Source organism: Chionomys nivalis, chromosome 3 (genome assembly GCF_950005125.1).
Source record: "Chionomys nivalis chromosome 3, mChiNiv1.1, whole genome shotgun sequence".
NCBI classification, from domain to species: Eukaryota; Metazoa; Chordata; class Mammalia; order Rodentia; family Cricetidae; genus Chionomys; species Chionomys nivalis.
In genome coordinates, this window is record NC_080088.1 from 60,286,372 (window position 1) to 60,310,536 (window position 24,165).

At 44.9% G+C, this 24,165-nt stretch overlaps 1 protein-coding gene across 22 annotated transcripts in view; it reads left to right on the forward strand.

Moving 5' to 3' along the window:
* The window catches only part of Kalrn (kalirin RhoGEF kinase), a 615,547-nt gene that overhangs the window by 295,161 nt on the left and 296,221 nt on the right, over positions 1-24,165 (forward strand). For all 22 annotated transcript variants that reach the window (XM_057764996.1, XM_057764997.1, XM_057765000.1 and 19 more), the window contains exons 11-12: positions 14,036-14,227; positions 21,223-21,431. In XM_057764996.1, the coding sequence (XP_057620979.1) occupies positions 14,036-14,227; positions 21,223-21,431 (401 nt within the window). The remainder of the gene's footprint in view (positions 1-14,035; positions 14,228-21,222; positions 21,432-24,165) is intronic.

Genomic DNA, 24,165 nt, shown 5'->3' on the forward strand with positions numbered 1-24,165 from the left:
GCCACCCCTCTCCATGTCGGAATGTTGACAGGCTTGATCTTGTGTGGGCAACCATGTCTACTGTGAGTTCGTGAGTGAGTGGCCCTGTCATGTCCAGAAGATGCTGTTTTGATCCCATCTCCCTGACCTTTGTCTTTTACGATCTTTCCCTTCCCTGTTCCATGATGGCCTGTGAGCCTTCGAGAGTGAGGTGAGCTATTCTAATTGATAAACATTTAAGCTAGCAGTAATTTGTAGTCTGGGATGGAACAATGACTCAGCTGTTAAGAGCTACTCCCAAGGACCCAAATTGCTCCCCTGCACTCAGGTTGGGTGGCTCGCAGTCACCTGTAACTCCAGCCCTAGGGAATCAGTGCCTTCTTCTGGCCTTCTCAGGCACTGTACACACCACACAAACACTTATATACATACACTCATGTATTCTCTTTTATATACACTCACATACACACACACTCACACACACATACTCTCTCTTACACTCACACTCACACACACATACTCTCTCTTACACTTACACTCACATACACACACACTCACAAACACACATACTCTTTTACAAACACACACATATACATAATACATACTCACACATATACTCTCTCTTACACACATTCACATGCACACACACATATACATACTCACACACATACTCACACTTTTGAAAAATACAATTTGTGGTTTTATAGACCAAGTACTGTATAGCTGAAGGTGAATTTGGACTTCTGATCTTTCTGCCTCCATATCTCAGATTGCTAGGACTACAGGTATATGATGTTCCATCTGTTTTTATGGGGTGCTGGGAATTGAACCCAGATCTTCATGTATGCTGAATAAGCACCCTACCAACTGAAGTAAATCCCTATCACAGTTTCATTTTAAAGAAAATCTTATTACATAGCCCAAGCTGGCCTCCAATTCATGCTCCTCCCGGCATGTGGGATACAGGTGCTGCCCCTGTGCCAGGTCACCCTTGAATTTGAGCCAGGACTTGAGCTGATCTTGACAATGGATAGATGATTGGAATCAACCCATCTTGACTTAAGTACCGTTGGATCAGGCTCCACATTGGCTTTCTTTCCCCACTACCAGCCCTTACTGCTCTCTCATCCATACCCACAAGAGCCACAGGATTGGATGGTTTCTCAGGCTGCAGCCACCTGAAAGAGTAGCAAAGAAGCACTGAGAATTAGATGGCTCTCTTAGTGGGGCTTCCCCTGAGATCTTGTAGTTTTCAACAGGAAGGCAGTTTTGTCCCCCTTCTCACTCTGAGACATTTGCCTGCTTCTGGAGATATATTTTATTGCTGTGTCTGAGAAAGAGGCTGCTAAGGGCATCCTGTGGGATGGAACAGGATGCTGTCGACTGTCCTGCTATATGCAAGATAGGTGTGATACATGCTTCCCAGGGCTACCTTAGCAGTGCGACATAATCTGGAGAGACTAAAATTTTGGAGGCTAGGAATCCAAGTTCAAATATCTGCTGGGTTGAGTTCTTCTTGAGTTCTGTTTAGGAAAATCTGTTCTAAGCTCAAGCTATCCCTAGGTCCTTGCAGTTGGACGTAGTGTTAGTGTTCCTTGGCTTGTAACACTCCAGTCTTACCCTTCATGCCACATGGTAAGTATCTGCTTCTCCATGATGTCTTTTGATGTGAAAGCAATCATATTCTATAATGGGTTATTCCATTCTTATTCAATATAATCTTAACTGGCTAAATCTGTAGTTATTTACAATAAGGTTACACCGTCAGGTGCTGAGAGAGCATCAACCTGTCTTTCTTGTGAGGAGGACAGAACTCAACCTGGAAGAGCCCTTCCAAGAAGGAGCAGTCCAACCCAAAACATGAGTTGGGGTGCTATTGAGAAAATGGTACTTATCACCTTTGCATCACCCCAGGGAGGATAGCTAGGATAGGAGAGAGGCGCTATAGGCTGCGTGTTGGTATTGTCTCCGAATTCCTACCTAATCCCAAAAATTATGATGGTAGAAGTGGGGCCTTTAAGAAGTGATCAAGTCCCGTGAATGGCATTACTTCCCCCATACCATATATGAACCCAGAACCAAGCCCTTACAGAGACCGAATTTGCTAGCACCTTGACCTTGGACCACACCAACACCCCCAACTGATGCCTGGAGATTTCTGTTATTTAAAAGCCATGTGGTCTAAGGACAGAGCAGTGTGAACGGACTAAAACTGGTGGGAAGGGTAGGGTGTGCAGAGATGCTGTCAGTAAGAGGACCAGCGACCTTAGCGCGGAAGCTGCGGGCCACTGTCAACCTCTAAGATGTGACCACCCTGACCTACAAGGATGTTTGTGACCCAGACAGGGGGAAGAGTTTGGGATATTACACCAGCTGGGGGTGGTAGAAATGTGGGCCTCAGCCAGTGCTTCTGACATTTTGTCATCTGACCCTACTGTTCCCTGGACCAGGCACAGCCTTGCCCTCTGTCTCTTTAGGGGTGGGGCAGAAGAGAAAAAGAAATCCACAAGCCCCGAAGTTTTCAGCAATACTTTCAAGCTATTTTGTCTCTCCCAAGCCCTGCCTTCTCCCTGTCACACCCACTACCTCCCACAGACAGCCAAACTTAGAATATGGAAAACAGGAAAAACAGCCACACTTGGAAGTGCCGTCTTTTTAGAGAGAACATTGCTTTGGGTGCATCCCCCCACCACCCACCCATATCTTTCCGATTGCCAAACCCTGCAGCAGGTGGCCTCCTTCTGAGCCACGTGGCTGCTGTCATGCCACCTGCTTGCTTCTCTGGCTTCAAGAATTCCACAGGAGAATGAACTTCACAGGAGCAGGACCGCCAGCGTGCTGCAGATCTGCATCTGGGTTCTTCACCTTTACAGGATTTTTGTGCACATTCTCGTGAAGAGGCTTCGTGTGCCCACTCAGTATTTCGCCGATTTGAGTAGAGTCAAGGCGTGCATGTCAGGGGATGTGAGCAGAGGGGCGGAGGCTGTGCTCTCCAGTTGCAGGATAGTGAGCTGCTTCTCGGCAGCAGTATAAAGGCCGGCTGGCCACAGGGAGAGAGCTTCAGAGCTGTGTGTCTTTATATCATGGCATACTTCCACTTTTCGAGTCCTAGTGTCCCCCTTGGTTTGTCCCATGCAGCAGCTCTGGGCCAGCTTCTGGCTTCTAGTCTCTCTTTAGTCTATGTCATACTTTTGTTTTCGGATCTCAGTGCTAACCCAGGCTCCCCCAGCCTTATCTTCCAGCTTTGTATCTGTCCTCCATTGCTCTTCTCTATCCTTTGAAGGAGAAACGCGGTGGAGTTGTGGGAAACCTTTCTTTTATTATGTCTCAGTCCCGTGTGGGCCGCCATACTTTCTGTAATCTTAATTGGGCTTTTCTTACAGGCTGGACCTGGTCATTCCCGTCCACTTGTTTTTTGTGACTCATAGCCACAGCCTCTGGGATTGGCCATGCCTTTACTTGAAAAGTACAATTTCATTGTTGCTGTTCTAATGGATAACTTGCCTATAGTTGATCCTCAGTATTTCCCTTTCTCCCTTTCCTGAGAGCACCTCGGCCTTCAGGTCTAGCCCTTGATAAGAAAAAGTGCCTGGAAGTACCTTTGAAGACCAGTGTATAAGTGGAGAGGGCAATTGATGATTAGAAAGGAAAAAGAATCGATGAAAGAGGGGAAGCCCTAGCAAGGAACAACAGTTGTTTTTTCTTAGGGTTTCTAGGCCTAGACCTAGGATCATTCATATTTTTATATTAATGTATTGCACACACACACACACACACCATGGCACATGTGTGTGGAGATCAGAGGACAGTTTGTGGAGTCAGTTCTATCCTTCCATCATGTGGGTTCTAGAGATCAGGCTTGAGTCTTCAGACTTGGCAGCAAGTGTCTTTACTTGCTAAGCCATCTCAATGGCCTGTAGTAGGTTCTTTATTAACCATGTAGAGTTACTGCTAGTGTTTGAATGCATGTCTCCTTCAAAATTCATGTTGAAATTTAATTTCTATTGCAGCAATATTAAGAGCTGGGGCACTTAAGAGGTGACCCGGTCTAAGGGCTCCATCGCCCTAGGTGGGATTCTTGTCTTTATGAAGGAACAAATTTGGCCCACTATTGACTCTTTTGCCTTCTGCCTTCAGGTGGCACAATGAAACTCAGGAGTGTACACCGATGAATTTCTGTTCATTAGAAACTAATCAGGCATTCTGTTTTGCAGCAATAACAAACTGAGAGAGTTTTGTTTTAGGAAAATAAAACTTTAAAGAAATTCAAAATCTTAAAAATAAACTGTTCATCGAAAAGGTGCTGAAGCATTTTAGATATGAAGAAGAAAACACTCTCTAGCAAGTCGAGATATATATGGGAGTGGACAGGGTGTTGATTACATATGTAGAAGTGATAACGCTGGTGTTTAGGTTCCCAGAGATGATCACGTTGCCCCGAGTATTTCTGTTGGGAAGTGCTGGCATCCACCACAGTTATTTTTGGTATCAATCCCAATTATAACTGAAGATTCGTATGGACAGTGTCCAGCTTAAGGAGCATCTGGCTAGGACTCCTCATTAGACACGCCTTATTTGGACATAGAAGTTGCCTTCGTGGAGGCAGCTATTGTTTGCCCGCCCCATTCTTCGGAGCATGTAGGAAGATGCCCCTCCAGCAAACGCAGTGTGGCTGGTGAGTTCATCCTTGGTAGTCAGAAACGGCTTCCTCCTCTTTTTCCCACCATCAGCCACTCTTCTATTGTCAGTGCCCATCCATGTAACCTCCACACAAGCCAGATGGGGAGCTGCCTGGTGCCCCACATTGCACACTGAGAAACGTTTTCCTCTATCGCCCTCATTGATTATGCCGGTATGCTGCATCGGTACTATGTTTCAGACATATTAAATGCTCAAGTGAATCGCTTTAAATTTATCCTGGTAACCTAACTCCCATTTACAGGGAAGACGTATTTCTAGTGGTAAATGGAGCTAGGACGTATCACTTACAAAGAACTCTTCTCCAGCCGTTCATTCTAGAGATGCACACAGCCTGCATAGAAGGGGAGAATCCATTTTAGTCTTGCTGCTACATGGCGGAGATTTCAGTTTGAATCACCACTGAAAGGAGAGCACGGGGCCCAGTCGGAGCCCTGATGGGTCCTGAGCTGGGAGTCCTTCCTGCAGGAAGAATGAGCTTCCCTCTGGAAAGCAGTGTGCGTGCACTGGAGACGTGTTCGGTGCGCGTGCACTGGAGACGTGTTTCGGTGTGTGTGCACTGGAGACATGTTTCGGTGCGCGTGCACCGGAGACGTGTTTCAGTGTGTGTGCACTAGAGATGTGTTTCAGAGCCACCACAACAAAGGCAGCTGCCAGTACATGGCTCTATTGTCACAACTAGAATATTAGCCCAACAGAGTGAGTGGAAGGCAAAGTCATGATGGAAAGAAGGGATGGAAAGCTTACAGTGCAGTTTGGAGAAGATGGTTCAGTGAAAAGTTTGCAGTAGAGATTTGTAGGTTAGAGACTTGGCTTGGCTTGTCATTATGTAACATTCTAGAACTAAGAGACTCTCAATCCTTGGCACCTCAGATTTCCCATTTTAAAGATGAAATTAATAATACCTATCTATGTTTGATCCCCCAAACTTGGAGATTTTGTAGGTAAAGGCCCTAACATAAGACTAGTGCGGTGTGGGCTTTGTCCTGGCGAATGTTCTCAAGCCCTCAGAAAGAATGTGTGCTCTGCTGTAGTTGAGCAGATTTTCCGTCGAAGTCAAGAGGGTCAAGCCAGCTGAGGGTCTTCAAATCTGCTTCCCTGGTTCTTACTAGGAGAGGGAATGAAGCCTCTGGCTGTAATTGTGAATTTGTAGCTCTCTCTTTGCGTAATTATTAGTGTTTGTTTCATGTTCTTGGAACCTTTGTCTTTATCCACATAAATGCTTAGCATCATTCAGTGCACTTGATAAACTGATCCTTTGATCATTCTGAAATGACCTCCTTTTTTCCACGGTGATATCATTGACTCCCAAGTCTGCTGTATCTGCTGTTTATATAACCACACAGCTTTCTTTTGGTTATCGTGCTATTTTTAAATCCTTTTCACTTCAAACCTACTTACATATTTAAAGGACATTGTGCTACATGGTATGGAGTTTGGACTTGATTGTTTTATCTAGCATGACAGTTCTGTTTTGGGCTATGGTATTTTGACAGTTGGTACTTAATGTGGGTTTAAATCTCTTATCTTGTTTTTTATTCCATTTGGTTATGTCTGTTATTGGTGATCATGTTGCTTCTCCCTCCTCAGTTTTGCCTTTTCCTTGGATGAATTGAATATTTTCGATGATGGATGTTATCTCCTTTGTTAGCTTCCTAACATTTTGAATAGTTGCTTTAAGTAGGTAGGATTTTAACTTATCACAGTTATTCACAAGTGACACCATTTTTACATTGCATGCTTCCATTACCTTCTAGAACTCTGTGCTATTGTTGTCAGATATTTTACATATACTTACACTATAAATCCCACACTGGATTGCTAAGTGTTTTTGCTTTAACAGTCAATTATAAGCAAAAGAAATTTAGTGGTAGGAAAAAGACACATTTATTAGTGTAGTTAGCATTACCAGTGCTTTTCATTCTTAGATATAAAGGTATAAATACAGTTTTTCATATAATACTGTTTTTCTTTCTTCTGAAGAATTTCCTTTATTTATTTTTTGTGTGTATGCATGATGTGTGTGTGTGTGTGTACATGCACATTCATGTGTAGATACAGGCACATGCTGAATTACACATGTGGAGGTCAGAAGACATTCCAGATGTTGCCTCTCACCCTTCCACCTTGTCTGAGATACTCTGTCCACTGCTACATACACCACACTAGCTGGTCCCAAGCTCCTAGAGATGCTCCTGTTTCCTTCTTCAATCCCCCACCCCTTGCTGCTACACTGTGGAGTTTTCAGTTTGAATGATCACTTTGAGGCTTAAAGTTAATTATAAATGTCCAGCGAATAGCTCAGGCTTGTTACTAGATAACTCTTGCATTTAAATTAACCCATATTTCTTATCTATGCTTTGTCACATGGCTTGGTACCTTTTCTCAGTATGGCATGTCCAGCTTGCCCTTCTCTCTGCTTCTGCTAGTGACTCCTCTGACTCTGCCCTACTTCCTCCCAGCATTCTCAGTTTAGCTCTCCTCTTAACCTTATCCTGTTTATCTATTGACCAGCCAGCTTCTTTATTAAGCCAAACACAGCAACATATATTCACACAGTGCAAAGGAATATTCCACAGCAGTGGCTGTGTATGGCAGTGGGAGGTATGTGAGGAGAGGGTGCATAAGTGGAGACCAGAGGTCAATATTGGGTGTGTGCCCCCTCTAATGTTCTCCATCCTATTTTTAAGACAGTATTTCACATTGAATCTGGAGCTTCTGATTGGTCAGTGAGGCCCAGAACTATTTCTGACTCTGCTGCCCAGAACTGGGGTATGTAGATGCACATTGCCACACCCAAATTTTTACCTGGGTCTTAAGCTCAGGTCCTCATGCTTGCGCTGAGCCCATCTCCCCAACTCCTCAATAGTTTTTACTGTTACATTTCAAGTTCAGTAAGTTTGTCTTCTGCAGTTGTCTAATCTGCTCATGTGACCTGGTGCCTTTGCTGTCACTAAGAGTAAAATATTGAGCTGCTCTATGTCTTGTCTTCTGTGCTCTGGATATGTGAAATGCATGGACAGCGGATTATTTTTATTTGTCATTGTTTACTATTTTTAACATATGTAAATTCTGTGTCTGTTTTGAGTGATGTATTTTTCTCTTCACATGGGTTATTTTCCACATTGTTTTTGTAGGCCTGCAGACTTTTTTCTTTTTCTTTTCTATGCTAGACAGTGTGAAATTTGCCTTGGCCTTTACTGAGTATTTTTAGTTTTCTAAAATCTCTTAAGTTCTCTGGGAAGTTAAGTGGCTTGGGAAAAGTTCGATCCTTTTAAGCCTTAAAATTTGATAAGCAAGACTGAAGCAATGTGTAAGTTTACCTGTTCAAAGCAAGACCCTACTGAGTACCAATATCCCATGAATCCAGAGGGTTTAGGGCTGAGTGGAGGGAACAGATACTATGTCTAGCCCTGTGTGAATCCTGGGTACCATTGTCCAGTCCCTTTTAGTGGTCTCTTTTCTAGCCTCAGGTAGCTTCATGTGCAGAGATTGATCATCCAGAAAGGGTAAGGAAGGAGCAGATTTTATTTTCATCTGTAAGGCGTTATCCCGGTGTAAGGTTTGGGGTATGATCTTGATTGTTACAGTTCATAACCAAACTTATCAACAAGTCTGCTCTCCCGGTGCCCATATTTCCGTGGCTTCTTTCACCTCAGTGCATGTACTCCTTTGCGTATTGTCCTTCAGATCATGTTGGTTCCAGCTGTGGGGCTTTGAAAATAATCATGAAGTGTCAGGGAGGTGTCCCTTCTGGTCCTCCACCTGGCCTGCTTTCCAGGATACACTGGCGGTAGAATAAAAAGAGTTCCTTCTGGGCCTCGTACCTTCTCCTCCCAGGGCATAAAGACAAAGCACGAATTCTGTATTACCAAGGAAACTGACTCTTAATTACACACAGGTTTTCATCCAGTATCTCTTCCACCCCTTGCTTTTAAAAGGCGTATCCCCTGCCCGTCTGCTCTGTCCCAAGAAATGGGAAGCAATGTCTGTGCTGCTGGAGTTCCTGTAGTTGTGGATAAATTGTCTAGAATGTTTCATTGCATCCCTAGGGAGCAAACAAAAAGGTAACGAGGCAAGACTCCAGGAGCGAGCCGAACTTAGATTTAAGAGCTAAATTATGGAGACTATTTTACCTGTCTGATGCAGAGAGGAAGTGGGAGCAATAAAAGAGCCTGTAACCAACTGAATGACCCAAGTCTGTGACTCAGGGGCTCTGGCTACCAGAAGCCCTCTATGAAAGACCCAGCAGCTGAGAGATCAAAATCCCAGCCCTGAATGTCTTTTTGGCACGTCAGGTGGGAAACATAGGCAAGGGCTCAAGGCCAAGGCATGGTTCTAAGCCTAGGGCACTGATACAAGCCAACAGTTATGTCAGAGTGAGGTCAAGTCTGGCCCGGGGCAGTACCCATTGTTGACTTGATGAAAAGGTAAGCTTAAGCTTGTCAATACTTGTCCCAATTTCGGGTCAGTGTATGTCTTTGGTAATATTTGAATTGATTTCCTCTAAACAGGTTCTTATTTCAAGAATGAGCCAGGTGATAGGATCAGCTAGTTGGAAATGAACAACAAAACATGGGTTTTTACATGTAAAGTCTTATATCAGATAATTTATGGAGATCAGAGTAGAATATTAGAATTAGTGGGAATTGATTGATTTATTAATTTATTCACTAATGTTTCTGGAACACTTTATTGGTGCTAAGTAATAAAAAAAAAGATGGAAGACATCATCTGGACCTAAGCAGAGGAGAATATGGCAGGTACCATGGGAGTGAGGGACGGTGTAGATCACTTTTTCAGAGCCCAGAAAAGGACTCGTAAGTCAGCCTCCCGAAAAAACAGTAGGTATAAGGGAGGACTTCCTAGAGGAAGTGCTGCTGAGGCAGGGTGTTAAGAGGGGAGTGAGAAGTCGGGCGATGGTGGCACACGCCTTTAATCCCAGCACTCGGGAGGCAGAGGCAGGCGGATCTCTGTGAGTTCAAGACCAGCCTGGTCTACAGAGCTAGTTCCAGGACAGGCTCCAAAGCCACAGAGAAACCCTGTCTCGAAACCCCCCCCCCAAAAAAAGAGGGGAGTGAGAGTCAGTCATGTAGAAAAACAAAGGAAGTGCATCTCGACCAGAAGAAATAGATGCTACCACACACAAGCTGGTCATTGCCAGCAGTTTTGGAAAGGCAAGCAGTTTATCTACAGATAGTTTATAGGAGGGTGATATGCATTAACGCAGAAGGGGAAAACCAGGGTCAGATGAAGAAAGGCCCCACATGCCGTGCTAAGGCATCTGTCCCAAGGGGATGGAAAACCACCAAACACTTTTAAGTAGGCAGGAGATCTGCTGGGTTGAATTTGAAAAGCTCTTTCAGGTAATAGTAGGGGAGAAGGTTAGGCACAGACCCAACCAATTTTAGTTAGGTTGACTCAGCTATCTGGGCATTCCACACTCACACACCTCTATTCTTGTCCACTCCATAAACAGTGAGTAGATAGATACTCGCTGTGGACCAGACCTAGTGTCTGGCCTAGGAGTGCTGAAGATGAATAAGATATGGAACCCTCCTTTCCAGGGTTCATATGACAATACAAGGTGGCCTGGACACACATAGTTCCTTTACTGTGATAATGATTGTGGTACAGGATAAACATACAGTCCCCTGGGCACGAAGAAAGTGTCTTGTTTCTGGACCTTCCGTCTCCTCTTTTGACAAACCATAACCTATCCACAGACGCCTGCCTCTACTGTGCAAAAGACAGGGCGGGGTAATGCTGCTTCTACCGTTTTGAAGCTGTGTACCCTTAACCAGCAATTCTCTGTCATTTATTCACATGAGAAAAAAGTGAATCAATTCCCAAGTTATCGTGAGAATTAAAGGAGAACTATGTGTAAGATTTTAGGATACTTCTTGGCAAGGTGAAAATACCTACTTACCTTAGCCATTGTTATCCTTACTTGGTAGTCATTTTCATCTTAGCATCTGTACCTTGTCAAGAAACTTCAGCCCTCCCCCTCCATCAGACAGAGGTCTGATCTCCAAAATACACAAAGAACTCAAGAAATTGGTCAGCAAAAGAACAGATAATCTAATAAAAAAAAAAAGTGGAGTACAGACCTAAACAGAGAACTCTCAACAGAGGAATCTAAAATGGCTGAAAGACACTTAAGGAAATGTTCAACATCCTTAATCATCAGAGATATGCAAATCAAAACAACTCTGAGATTTTATATTACACCTGTAAGAATGGCCAAGATCAAAATCACTGATGACAACTTATGCTGGAGAGGTTGTGGGGTAAAGGGAACACTTCTGCATTGCTGGTGGGAATGCAAGCTGGTACAGCCCCTTTGGATGTCAGTATGGTGATTTCTCAGAAAATTAGGGAACAACCAAGACCCAGTAATACCACTTTTGGATATATATCCAAAGGATGCTAAATCGTGCCACAAGGGTATGTGCTCAACTATGTTCAAAGCAGCATTGTTTGTCATAGCCAGAACCTGGAAACAACCTAAATGCCCCTCGACAGAAGAATGGATAAGGAAAATGTGGTACATTTACACAATGGAGTACTACACAGCAAAAAAAAATAACAGCTTGAATTTTGCAGGCAAGTGGATAGAACTAGAAAACATCATTTTGAGTGAGATAACCCAGACACAAAAAGACAATTATCACATGTACTCATTCGTAAGTGCTTTTTAAACATAAAGCAAAGAAAACCAGCCCACAAATCACAATTCCAGAGAACTTAGACAACAATGCGGACACTAAGAGAGACAAACATAGGTCTAATCTACATGGGAAGTAGAAAGTAGAAAAAGACAAGATCTCCCAAGTAAATTGGGAGCATGGGGACCTTGGAGGAGGGTTGAAGGGAGAGGAGAGGCAGGGAGGGGAGCAGAGAAAAATGTAGAGCTCAATAAAAAATAAATAATAATAAAAAAAGAAACGTCAGCCCCTAGTTATCTGTTATGTTGGTGCCTCGTTTATGTGCTGTTTCTCTCCACGGTGACTTTATTCTCCTAGAATGAAGTAGATGTCACATGCTTCTGTCCCCCTAGGATGTTCGTAATGCTGCTAGTATTAAAGTGACCAGCCGGCCCATTTTTTCCCCAGAATTAGAGGGTTTCTGGGAACCAGGACCGTCTGTGCTAAAACCAGTAAAACCTTTCGCAAATAAGGATGCACTGGGCACCCTACGTGAAACAGGCACTTCCACTTTGCTTCTCCCCATCTTATTGGTTTTAAATTCAACTTATAAACACACTTATTTCAGCCAGGCAGTGGTGGCTCATGTCTTTAATTCCAGCACTCGGGGCACAGAGTCAGGCAGATCTCTGAGTTTGAGGCCAGCCTGGTCTAAAAAGTGAGTTCCAGGACAGTCACAGCTACACAGAGAAATCCTTACTGAAAGCCAAAACCAAACAAAACAAAAACAACAAACAAGCAAAAAAAGAAACCACATTTATTTTGTGAGCTTTGCAACAAAGTGTTATTTAGTAGATTAAATGTAGAGTTCTAACCTCCAGTTTCTTTGTACTTCTGAGATTCTCTAGGGTTCAAGGCAGGAATTTGAGAATTCTTGAAAAAAATCTTCCTCAAGAAATATAGGTTTATTGGACTGAATATTGTGTCCAACACCCTAAGAAACTTTTTTTTTTTTTTAAAACTTGGTCCACTACCTCAAAGGCCTCCCTTACCTCTCCTCCTCATCTCTGCCTTTCTCCAATGGCTCTGAACGGCTTCTTTCATTTGCTGTCTAGAGTTAACATTCTTTAGGTTTGGGGGGAGGAGCCCCTTTCTTTACATTAGGCTACTCTGTTGTTGCTTTTTCATGAATTGCCTAGCTGGCACAAATGGTTTTTCCTTTGAACCCTATCTGGCTGACATTAGGACACTTGCCTTGGGCCATTGCTGCCCCAACAGTAAGACAATGGCACGGGGTGTTGATCCTACTTCATGTTCTGGCTTTGTGAGAGCCTAGACAGTTTGGATGTTCACCTTCCTAGACCTGGATGGAGGGGGGAGGACCTTGGACATTCCACAGGGCAGGGAACCCTGACTGCTCTTCGGTCTGGAGAGGGAGGAGAAGAGGACTGGGGGGAGGGGGAGAGGGGCGGGAGGAGGGGGAGGGAAATGGGAGGCGGAAAATTTTTTTTCAAAAAAAAAAAGAATAATAATAAAAAAAAAAGAATGTCTTGGCACCTCTCTGGGAAATCCTAATCACCAGCTTTGTGTTTTCAGTACCAAGAAGCTGGCTCAGTAGCCTTCTGAGGGTCATCCTTGGCATTAGTCTCTAGGCCATAATTCATCCCTTGACACTCAGATCCCCAGGGAAGTCAAAACCAGTTCTGTATAGTTGTGGCTGTCGCCTCTTTTGAATCTCGACTCACCTTGTATTTGCTGGTGACTTCTGCTTCTGGGTCCCCATAGCCAGTCAGCACCAGTTCCTGGCCATAGGCATAGGACAGTGTGCCGACCTGGGGGAGATGGGTAAATTTATGTGTGTCAGCGTCACAGACTGGATGTCAGAATTGTATTAAGAGTAAACCAATGAGGAAGAGTTGTGTTCATGATACACAATGTAATAACTACTTTAAAAACTCTGGCTGCCATTGTGATGAGCAATAATTGCAAGTGGCTTGTCTTTTGAAATGCTTGTGAGAATACCAGCCTGTGTACAGACAGTGTTGGAGGCATGAGTGCACCCATGGGACACGGTAGCTCATTATAGTCAAGTCCAGCAGATTCCCTCGCTAAGCAGCCGGCAAGCATGCACCCTTTACAGGCGCATAGGAGCTAATCTATATCTCCTCCCCCTGCTTGTGGCCTGCTTCTCTTCGTTCCAAGGAGCTAGTTCTTTCTCCAAAGATAAACAGCAGAGTGGTGGGGAGCTGGGGGCGGGGGCAAAGCAAGCCTCCTAGTTGGTGTTTTCATGGCTCTCATACAGAAGCACAGAGCATCCTTGTGGATGTGCTATTTCCGACTCTGGCAGAAGCAGCCTGAGATGTGAGGACCATGAAGGGGCTCTGTGAGGGGAATTGGGAGCAAAAGGGGTATAGAGGTTCTCACAGGCCCCCCTTCTTATCTCTAAGGACGCTGCACCTCTGAGACATCCCAGATGCAGGCAAAGCTCCTAACCAGTGCCCGCTGTGTGTAGCAGCCCACTCCTTGCCTGCTAGGAGGCGAGGTGCCAGCTCCGCGCACTCAGAGTGGTGCCAGATCGGGGAGCTGTCGGCTCAGCGCCTCCCTCCGCCCTCTGTGCCCACTCTTCTGGGAGTCCCAGGGTGGGCTGTGAGAAGGTGCGAAGCTTGTTCCCTGGCTGCAAGTTGACTTTGCCTCACTGTTGTTGCTGGCAGAATACATACACCAATGCGGACAAGCTCCTAGAAGCAGCGGAGCAGCTGGCTCAGACTGGGGAATGTGATCCAGAGGAGATCTACAAGGCAGCCCGACACCTGGAGGTGCGCATCCAAGACTTTGTGCGCAGGGTGGAGCAGCGGAAGCTTCTCCTGGACATGTCAGTCTCCTTCCACACACACACCAAAGAGGTAAGGGGTGAGAAGCTGTGCTGCCTCCCCCCCGGGGGGGGGGGTTAGTTGGGCTTCCTGGGCTTCCTGGGAAAGTGGACTGCGCTCCTACCCAGTGTCCTAAGGGGCTATGGGATAGTAGCCTTTAAGCCCTCTGTGTCTGATAACCTGCTTTTAGGTCACTACCAAATCCTCTCCCATCCTCTCTAGAGAAGGAAGAGCGATGGAGGCAGGTGGTTTTAGGGACTTAAACTGGAACGTTCTGCCCGCAGCTCAAGGAATTTCAAAACCTTTGGTATAGAAATAGGAGGTGAAAGAGGAGCTATAAGAACAAAAATGTCCTACCATATAACCTGTTTCTCTTCATTGCTTCTTCCTGTCAGAAATCAATTACGGTACTTTGATCAGGTGTCTTGCTCCCAGCAAGAAGCATTTCAACTTTGCAAGTATATTCTATTCTGACATTAGAGGTTTCTTAAAATAAAAATGTTATTACAGTTATTTTGGGGGGGGGAAGGATTAGAATACTGTGTGTACCATTGCATAACTATGGAGGTCAGGGGTCAACCTGCCCCAGTTGACTCTTTCCATCCAGCAGGTGGGTCCTGGGCTCAAACTCAGGTTATCAGATTTGGAAGCAAACACTCCCACCCACTAAGCCATCTCACTAGCTCTCTTTTACAGATCATTTAAAACATTGAGTCTTAGCCATAGGGTCTGTGGCTCAGGGTCAGGGAGGCGGGTATTAAAATTGATGTTTATGTTGCCTGGAACAGAAATGATGGGCAGTAAGGGAAGTGGGACTGAGATGTCCTTCGCATCATCTGGATAAACCCAAGAAAGAATCATTCATCACTGGAGACAGGAGACGGGAGTGGTGGAGCGCTTGGCAGGCTGGAGGTCCCATAGGAGGAGGAGGTGGCAAGCCTGTGATTGCTTTCCATTTCTGATTACCAAGGGGCACTCTGCCACTGAGTAAGTGGACAGGAAGGAGGTCCATTTAGCATCTCGTGTGGTAGCATCATTGGCAGAGGAACTCATTTGGTGGACGCGTGTTTATGTTCCCCTAGGAATTCATTTTAATAGGGCATTAATTAAGGTTTGATTGCTGCTCAGGAAGAAAAGTAACCCTACTTAATTAAGTTGATTTTTTTGGTTTGGGGAGCGCATTAAGAAGCCGACACCAGTCCACCGGCTCTTCTGACACTTGTCAGAACCACTGTGGGTCGTTGCAGTGCCTATCAGGGAAAAGCATGCAAAGATAATGTTTTCTAAACTGAGATTCTCTAGGTAGATCAAGGCCCGGTGAGCTCACAGAAGGTGGCTCTGCTTCATCTCCACAGGACCCACAGTCACTTTCAGATGAGTGTCTGTAAAGCAAGGGGATTAACTCTAATCCGGGGCTTCCTGCCTGGTTGTCAGCTTGCTTGACTCTCAATGACAATCTCAGAAATCAAAGGCATGAGGATGCCCTTCTCATTAAGGGCCTTTGGGTAAAGCAATGGAGTGTGGATGAGCAGAGTCACACTCCTCCAGAGCAGGGTTGTGGCCTCTTTGGAGGCTGTCTGCCACCAGTTCCCATGGCAGTGATCTTCCCCCCCCTACCTCCCCCCCCCCCCCAACCTCATCTTGGGAGCGCTATCTAGCTGCATGGCCTGGCTTCTGTAAGTGGAATTAGAAGACTGGGATTCTGTTCCAGATCCTCTCTTAGGAAGCTTCTTGAACTTGTGCAGGTCTCTTGTGTCCCCAGTCCTAGATTCCCTTCTTTATGAAATAATTTAAACAGACTTGGTGCTCTAAGTTCTACCATAAATCCAAATTCTCCTTCTGTTTGTTTCATTTTTCTCTTCCCCATTAGATGTTGATAATAATAATTAATAATAATAAGTAAGCCTGAAGTAGTATAGGTGATTTTTCTCATCTAAGGTTTGACTCATTGTAAGTACAAACATTGTAAATGTGTACTGGGCTCTGCTGTTGTTAAATACCTGCTACTAGCCAAATACATCACCTTGTGTAATCTTCGTGATAACTTATAGATTTTATTAGCCATAATCTCAAATGAGGAATGTTAAGAAAGAGACTTGTCTAAGGTTATAGAGTGTCTCAGTAGAACAGCTGAGGCTTCAAGCACCTTCTGAACTCCTGTTCAACATACCAGATACCAAAATCTGAAATAACAGTGTGAGAGATTTGGCATCTTCACAGCATTTTGGATTTCAGATTTGCGAATTAATGTGCAAACCTGTGCATTGCTTGCTTTTGTAACTACTGTCTGTAGCTGTCTTTTTCTTCCTCGTCTCCCCCTCTCCTCTGCTCCTCCTCCCCCTCCTCCCCCCTCCTCCTCCTCCCCCTCCTCCCCCTCCTCCCCTTCCTCCTCCCCCTCCTCTTCCCCCTCCCCCTCCTCCTCCCCCTCCCCTCCTCCCCCTCCTCCCCCCTCCTCCTCTTCCACCTCCCCCTCCTGCTCCTCCCCCCTCCCCCTCCTCCTCCCCCTCCTCCCCCTCGTCCCCCTCCTCCCCCTCCCCCTCCTCCTCCGCAGGGTCTCGATGAGGAAGTAGGTCTCGATGAGAGATGTAGCCCCGCTAGCCTTCTTTGACAACAGGATCCTAGTGGTCTCACCAAAAACAAGGAAATGGGGGAGAGAGGGAAAGAGAGGGACACCCATACTGCCACACATTTTCATTCACCCCAGTTCTCTGATTTCATCTCTCTGGATAATAAAAATAAAGGGGGCAGGGTGAGGAACCTGAACCTCCAGCAGGAGCTTTCCTAGGGACCTGCCCATCAGGCAGCGTGCATTGTGGGTGGATAGGTGGGTGCAAGCTCCCCTGTTCTGATGAAGGACTCCTGGGGTGATCCTCCAGGTTGATTTATGCCTCTCAAGACTTGTAAGTAAGCCCCTTCTTGGTGCCAGGGCCATTCACCCTTGACTCCTGCTTGTCTCTAAGACAAACATCTACTAGTATACTAATTTCTTAGAGGATCCTGGCTTGCCATGGCTGTCCCCTCCTTCCCTCCTTGAGTGAATTGTAGTTACTAAAGGAATACCTGCTCAGCTTTGCTCTGGGGCCCTGAGCAATCCTGGTGCTGTTGCAGGTCCCCTCTGCTTTGCTAAGGCCAGCTCCTTCCAGCTTACTTCCCCCTTTTCTTCCTTTCTTCCTCCAATCATTTGTTAAAGGTTCGCCCTAGTGCTGACATATAATAGAGTGTTATCATGGGATATACGCTTTATGGAACGGAAACTCTACTTATAGGAGATTTCTGTGTGAGAACTGAATGTCCACCTTAACCTTAGATTCCCTATGACTCTGTAGACCAAAGTTCATAATTCTACCTCTGTCTGCTTCCCACATCAAAAGGTTTACTCTAATTAGGATCAGAGAGGAAATAGAGGATATGAAAAAGATAATATTCAATCTCATTTCTTCCTCAGATTAAAGGGGTTTTTAAAATCCTATTGGCCTTAATGTGTGAATTATTTCAACCACAGGATTCTGATGACTAGAATCATCTGCTCATTTTATTAGTGTTATTCAGTCTTGAATAATTAGAGACTACATAAACGTTTCATACTAAGCAATTGGCTGAACAAATCATAGTTCAACCAGTGTAGTAAAGTATTATGTGGCCACTTGAGAACCTACATGGCCGAAGATTATTATATAACCCTCCAGTATGACCACAATTTTGATCACATATAATAAAGACTATCAAGAAGTTTAAGGCATTGTGCTTGATTCTTAAGAATTATGCTTGTAGACTGGAAAGATGTCTCGGTAGTAAAGAGTGTTGTTGCTCTTTCAGAGACCCCGAGTTTGATTCTCAGCACCCAAATTGGGTGGCTCCAGCTCTAAGAGATCTGACAACTTTTTCTAGCCTTTGTGGGCACCTGTATTCACATTCACAGAAACATGGGCACACACATAAGTTATAAAATAAATCCTTAATATCGATTTCTGTTTTTGATATGCAACCATGAATGATCCTATTAGCAAGTACTTTGCATTTGTGATACCCCTTAAAAATCACAACTTTTATTATTAATTTTGTTTAATTTAATTTTATTTCTGAGAACTTTATGAGTATTGCATCTATATCAAATCACATTTTTAATAGTCACTTAAAGAGAAGAACTACTTGATAAAGAGAGATGACAGGAATATGCTGTGTTCTTCTTATACACCCAGAGATCAGCACAGATTATATAAATCTTTAAGTATCTCCTTTTTCCCAGGCCATATGGGCAATAGGCAAGTTGCCAGTCTAGAGAGCTGGGGAAAGGAGACATGTCCCAGCCCACATCCTGAGACAAGGCCTTGGAGTCCAGGTCATCTGTCTGCAGAGACTGTCCAGACAGAATTCTCTTTCTTTGCTGTGTTTCCATGGGAGTATTGTCATCCCTGGGCATTCAAAGTATCATTTTTTAGATTTTTTTGTAATAAGAATGTGAGTATTAAGTTAAATATGACCAGAGTAACGATATCAGTTCTTAATTAGACAGCTGTATTAAATGCCCACTTCATTTTGTGTCTTTCCTTGTGAAATCAGTCTATATAGTCTTTGTTTTTCATAGAAACCCATACATCACAAACACATATGTGCATGTTTGTTGACCCGCCTTCCCCGGACTCAAACTACATCAGTTGAGTCTTCAGAAAGGATGATGGTCCTGAGTTCCTTGCTCGTGCGCTCTCTCCTACTGCTCCTGATTTGGACCTTGAGATTTCAGTCCGGTGCTCCAATGTGGGTCTCTGTCTCTGTCTCCTTTCATCGCCTGATGAAGGTTGATATTTAGGAGGATGCCTATATGTTTTTCTTTGGGTTCACCTTCTTATTTAGCTTCTCTAGGATCACGAATTATAGGCTCAATGTCCTTTATTTATGGCTAGAAACCAAATATGAGTGAGTACATCCCATGTTCCCCTTTTTGGGTCTGGCTTACCTCACTCAGGATAGTGTTTTCTATTTCCGTCCATTTGCATGCAAAATTCAAGAAGTCATTGTTTTTTACTGCTGAGTAGTACTCTAATATGTATATATTCCATACTTTCTTCATCCATTCCTCCATTGAAAGGCATCTAGGTTGTTTCCAGGTTCTGGCTATTACAAACAATGCTGCTATGAATATAGTTGAGCATATACTTTTGTTGTATGATAAGGCATCTCTTGGGTATATTCCCAAGAGTGGTATTGCTGGGTCCAGAGGTAGGTTGATCCCAAATTTCCTGAGAAACCGCCACACTGCTTTTCTAAGTGGTGGGGGGCACCCACACACTGAGACAATGGGGATGTTCTACTGGGAACTCACCAAGGCCAGCTGGCCTGGGTCTGAAAAAGCATGGGATAAAACCGGACTCGCTGAACATAGCGGACAATGAGGACTACTGAGAACTCAAGAACAATGGCAATGGGTTTTTGATCCTACTGCACGTACTGGCTTTGTGGGAGCCTAGGCAGTTTGGATACTCACCTTACTAGACCGGGATGGAGGTGGGTGGTCCTTGGACTTCCCACAGGGCAGGGAACCCTGATTGCTCTTAGGGCTGACGAGGGAGGGGGACTTGATTGGGGGAGGGAGAGGGAAATGGGAGGTGGTGGTGGGGAGGAGGCAGAAATCTTTAATAAATAAATAAGAAATACAAAAAAAAAAAAAAGAAAGGATGATGGTCTCACGAGTGAAACAACGTCATCTGCCATCACAGCTACCAAACTGACATGGTATTTATGTAAGAAACTAAAGCTAGTGTCAGAAATAAAACAGAACAAAGAGAATAAAACAATCCCTTCCAAGTGGCTAAGGGGGAAGCTTGCCTGTGGAGATGATGCTACCTTTCAGCATCCCGAAAGATCACCACATACAACCCAGCAGCCAATCAGCAGGGAGGAGGGAGAATGTAAACCACTCATCCACAAACCTTACTACCACCGTTGCCACCTCACCCCTCCCCATTTTTCTTCCTTGGCTATCCCCTTCCCTCCAGCTTTTCTTGGTTGCCCTATTTTAGGCTGCTCTGAGAAGCAGGAAGGACAGCAGCTCTGGCCAACCATTTCTGGCTTCACTGGTTAAACTACTAAGGCTAGCCTACATTCATCATTAAAGGGCTCTCTTAACCTTTCTATCCTAACAAGGTCCCAGAGAATCTCAAATTAGTCCCATCCTTTTGTGTATAGCAATTTTAGTTTAGAACCATGTGTGTTCTAGGAGAAAGAATGGACAGAGCAGGGGTCATGTATTCAAGTAGGGAGCAATGGGCCATGATACAGCTCCATTAGATCCGGAGGTCTAGAAATAAAAAACACATTTTGCTAGGTGAACAAGCAATTAGTGAATAAGTTCTCAGTAATTCCTCTGGTTCTTCATTGCTTCTGGGCTCATTTATTCAAAAAACTAGGTCTGGCTTCTTTAAAGTTGTCTGTCTGCTCGTATCATCTTGACCCTATCTCACCATCTTGAATAGAAGGTGGAAATGTCTAACACTCTCACTGAAATGTAGAGAAGCTGCACCTTTACTACCAACTTTCCAAATAAACTAGCAATGGTAAAAAGAACAAAAGAATTCTACACTTCATCTCTACTTGGCTCTTACCAGGTGGCATCCTTCTGCATATTTGCAATATGATCAATTTCTATACAATAGCTTGATCAATTTCCAGGAAGCAAGTCTCTAGCTGCCTGGAGGAAGTGTGCATAACCGTCCACTTGCTCTTTTCTAAAACATAAAATGTTCGTCTACTCCAGTCTCCTGTCCATCCTGATCTCTCAAAGATGAGTAATCATCGATTTGCTCAAACAGGCCTGCAGGTTTCCCCGAAATATTTGGTTTTCCCATCCAAGAAGTGAACTTGGCAAAGATGGGTACCGAGTATCAGTGTAGAAACACACTCTGGCCCATAGGTTTGCTGATGACAACAGCAGCTCCTGGTCTAGGATGTGACTCCTCTCCAGTTTTTGTTGCCCTCGCCCCGATGACCTCTCTCTTCAGCCCTGAGTAGAGTCTCTGCTCTCTCCCACACAGCTGTGGACATGGATGGAAGACCTGCAGAAGGAGATGTTGGAGGATGTCTGTGCAGACTCTGTGGATGCGGTCCAGGAACTGATCAAGCAGTTCCAGCAGCAGCAGACCGCCACCCTGGATGCCACTCTCAATGTCATCAAGGAAGGCGAAGACCTGATACAGCAGCTCAGGTCAGCGCCTCCCTCCCTGGGGGAGCCCACCGAGGCCAGGTCAGTATGAGCAATGATTTCCGGTGGGAAATACCTCGGGCTAGATACAAGATAAGCTCTGTCTCTGTCTTGACTCCACCACAGCCTGCTTTGTGGTCTTTGTGTGAGCTTCCATGCTTTGTCTGCAAGATGTACATATGCCTTTACCTCATCCAGCTTGAGTTTAGACCAAAGCGTTCAAAGAAAGTTCTAATGCTTCAGAGTATTATTTGACGATATTCAGCAATCGATAAAAAGAATGGCATTTTCATTAAGAATAATGACATTTTTGGCCATGCAGAGAGATACACATTATTAAATGCAGTGTTATCCAGCTGCTGCATCCAGCACAGCTCCAGGGATGGAGAATGAAGGGAACAAAGAAAAGGAGCTGGGGTCAAGTGAACTAGGGTCTTTGATGGAGACATCTCAGCAGCCGCTCTGGAGCTCAGTGTGTTTATTTTATACGGTTCGACTTAGAAGTGGGGTTCTTCCAGACAGCTAAACAAGGAGGCAAGGTTTATGGTATACACCTGAATCAAAGAGCCTCATCTTGTAGGGTGTGGGGAGGCCTTGCCTTTTTCCCATGGGTCTGAGGCTCCTTGATATGGTCAGCTCGTGCCAACAACACACACCCACTCAGGCCTTCATACACTCAGGGCCTCCTCTGCTCCTCACATCTATCCTTTGAACTTGGGCTGAGCTCTGAATTCTGTAGCCCCATTGCTTTGCTTTGGGTTCCTAAGGATGGAGGGAAGGTCCCTTACTGTCTAGATAATGAAACTCCCTCATTGTCAACTTTAGCACACATAAATGAGTACAACAGGAAAACCCTGTTGAAAGCTGAGTGTTTGTTTGGGATTGTCCACATCATTGATTGTTTTCTGTTGGCATGTCTAGTTTCTGTCCCTGTCAAGGGCACTGACTCCTCAGATAAACTGTCACTAAGCCTTAGGCGAGCCCTCAGCAACCAGTCCCATGCCCAGGTGCTGCATAAATAAGTTTTGATGGCACTAATGATGCCTGCCCTCAGGGACTTGTTCCTGCCACCAAATCGCCAAGTGCTGGGACCTCTGCCAGCTATAGACAGAAATAATCTCATCAACAAGTCCCAGGCCAGCCCTTAGGCCTGAGGGTATTACTTCAACTGGAGAGAGCTTTTCCCCCACACCAATTGTCCAATTAAATAAACAATGAAAAATTACCTTTAGGAGGCCCTGGCAAGTTTTTTTTCCTGTTGGAAATTAATCATTTCTATTCTAGGCATGCACACGAGATGTACTAAGTTTTCCTATTGCATACTAACAAGCCTCTCTGCCTTTCCCCCCAGTTCACCTTCATGAATATATAATGCATGGCGGTTTTGTCCGCCTACCTAGGAAACTCTACTGTCATTTGCTTTTAACGAAAAGTCTAACTAGTGGGCAGTCACTTAGCCTGCTGAGCCTCGGCTGCCTCGCTTGTATAATTAAGGCACGTACTCTGGACTCTCTGCCAGCTGTAGGATTCTATGATGGTTTTGTCTTCTCTTCGAAATACTTTTCACAAACTGGCTGGCTGGATTTATTCTGTAGGGCTGAGCCTGCAAAAGCCGCATGTTCTTCCCAGCTGCTAGTCTTGCAGTGCCCATGGGCTGAAGGCCACACAGTGGTAGTGGAGGCCACGATGTGAGTGGTGATGGCTGCACAATGTTTAAGTTGATGGATTTTTTTTTTTTTAGCAAGTACCATATACACATGTCCAAGAGCACCAGTGACAGCCACATTTATCCACTGGCCTGACTTTCCCCTAGTCCAGTAACATCTGTTTGTCCACTGCCTGAATCTGTCTTATACTTCCCGCCCTGACACCAGAACTTTCAAAGAGTATGACATGAGCGGAGCTCAGAGGACGCAGGCAGGCAGGGTCTCTCATCTACCTCAGGAGCATGGCTTCTCTGTGTCTTCGGTGTTTCTGACACGCTTCTTTAGAGTTCTGAGGCAGCTGTGGATCGTCTCTGTGATTCCTAGTATGACTCCGTGCCGTTGCTGTACACCAAGGTGGAAATCGTTGTCTCCCTTCGGGAGGCCGTATGAGGGAGTGTCTGAGAGAACAGCCTGATCCTCCCAATAGCAAGGCATTCAGCAAACACACGGTGAACATTGTTAGCCACACCTCACGTTCTTTTTAGGACTGGAGTATTTACACAGTAGTGGAGACAGAAACTGTGACTGTTTCTGGCTCTGATGCACCAAGAGCAGGAGGAGGTCGGCCTAGAAGCTCTCTGAGTGGCACAGGAAGAGCTACTTGACATGATAAGAGCCCTTAGGAGCTTCAGGAACAGATAGTGTGTGCTCAGGCCATGCTGCTTCTGAGACACGCCCAAACTAAAAGTGCCTGCCCTTCAGGATCGCTACGGAGAGAATTTTACACTGTGGCCTTCTCCTTTGTCCATCCACCTCCTATGCTGCGTAAGAAACAAAGCATCACACGGTGAATGTGTGCAGATTCATTTCACATTTTAAAGTTCTGGATTCTGGTTTCTACAGAATTTATATTTCATAAGCTCCATAACTTTCCTCTCTTTGGTGATCTCACCACCTCCAAAGTCATTTTTCTGAACAAGTCCATCTCTTTGTAACCTGGTTCCACTCTGCAACATGTCTTGTCTCTTATCCCTTATTTCATTCTTTTATAGGGACCACTGAGGGAACAGTCTCCTCCCTTCTGCCAAACCAAAACCCATCCTCTCTGAAATCCTTGTCCCAGCCTGCTT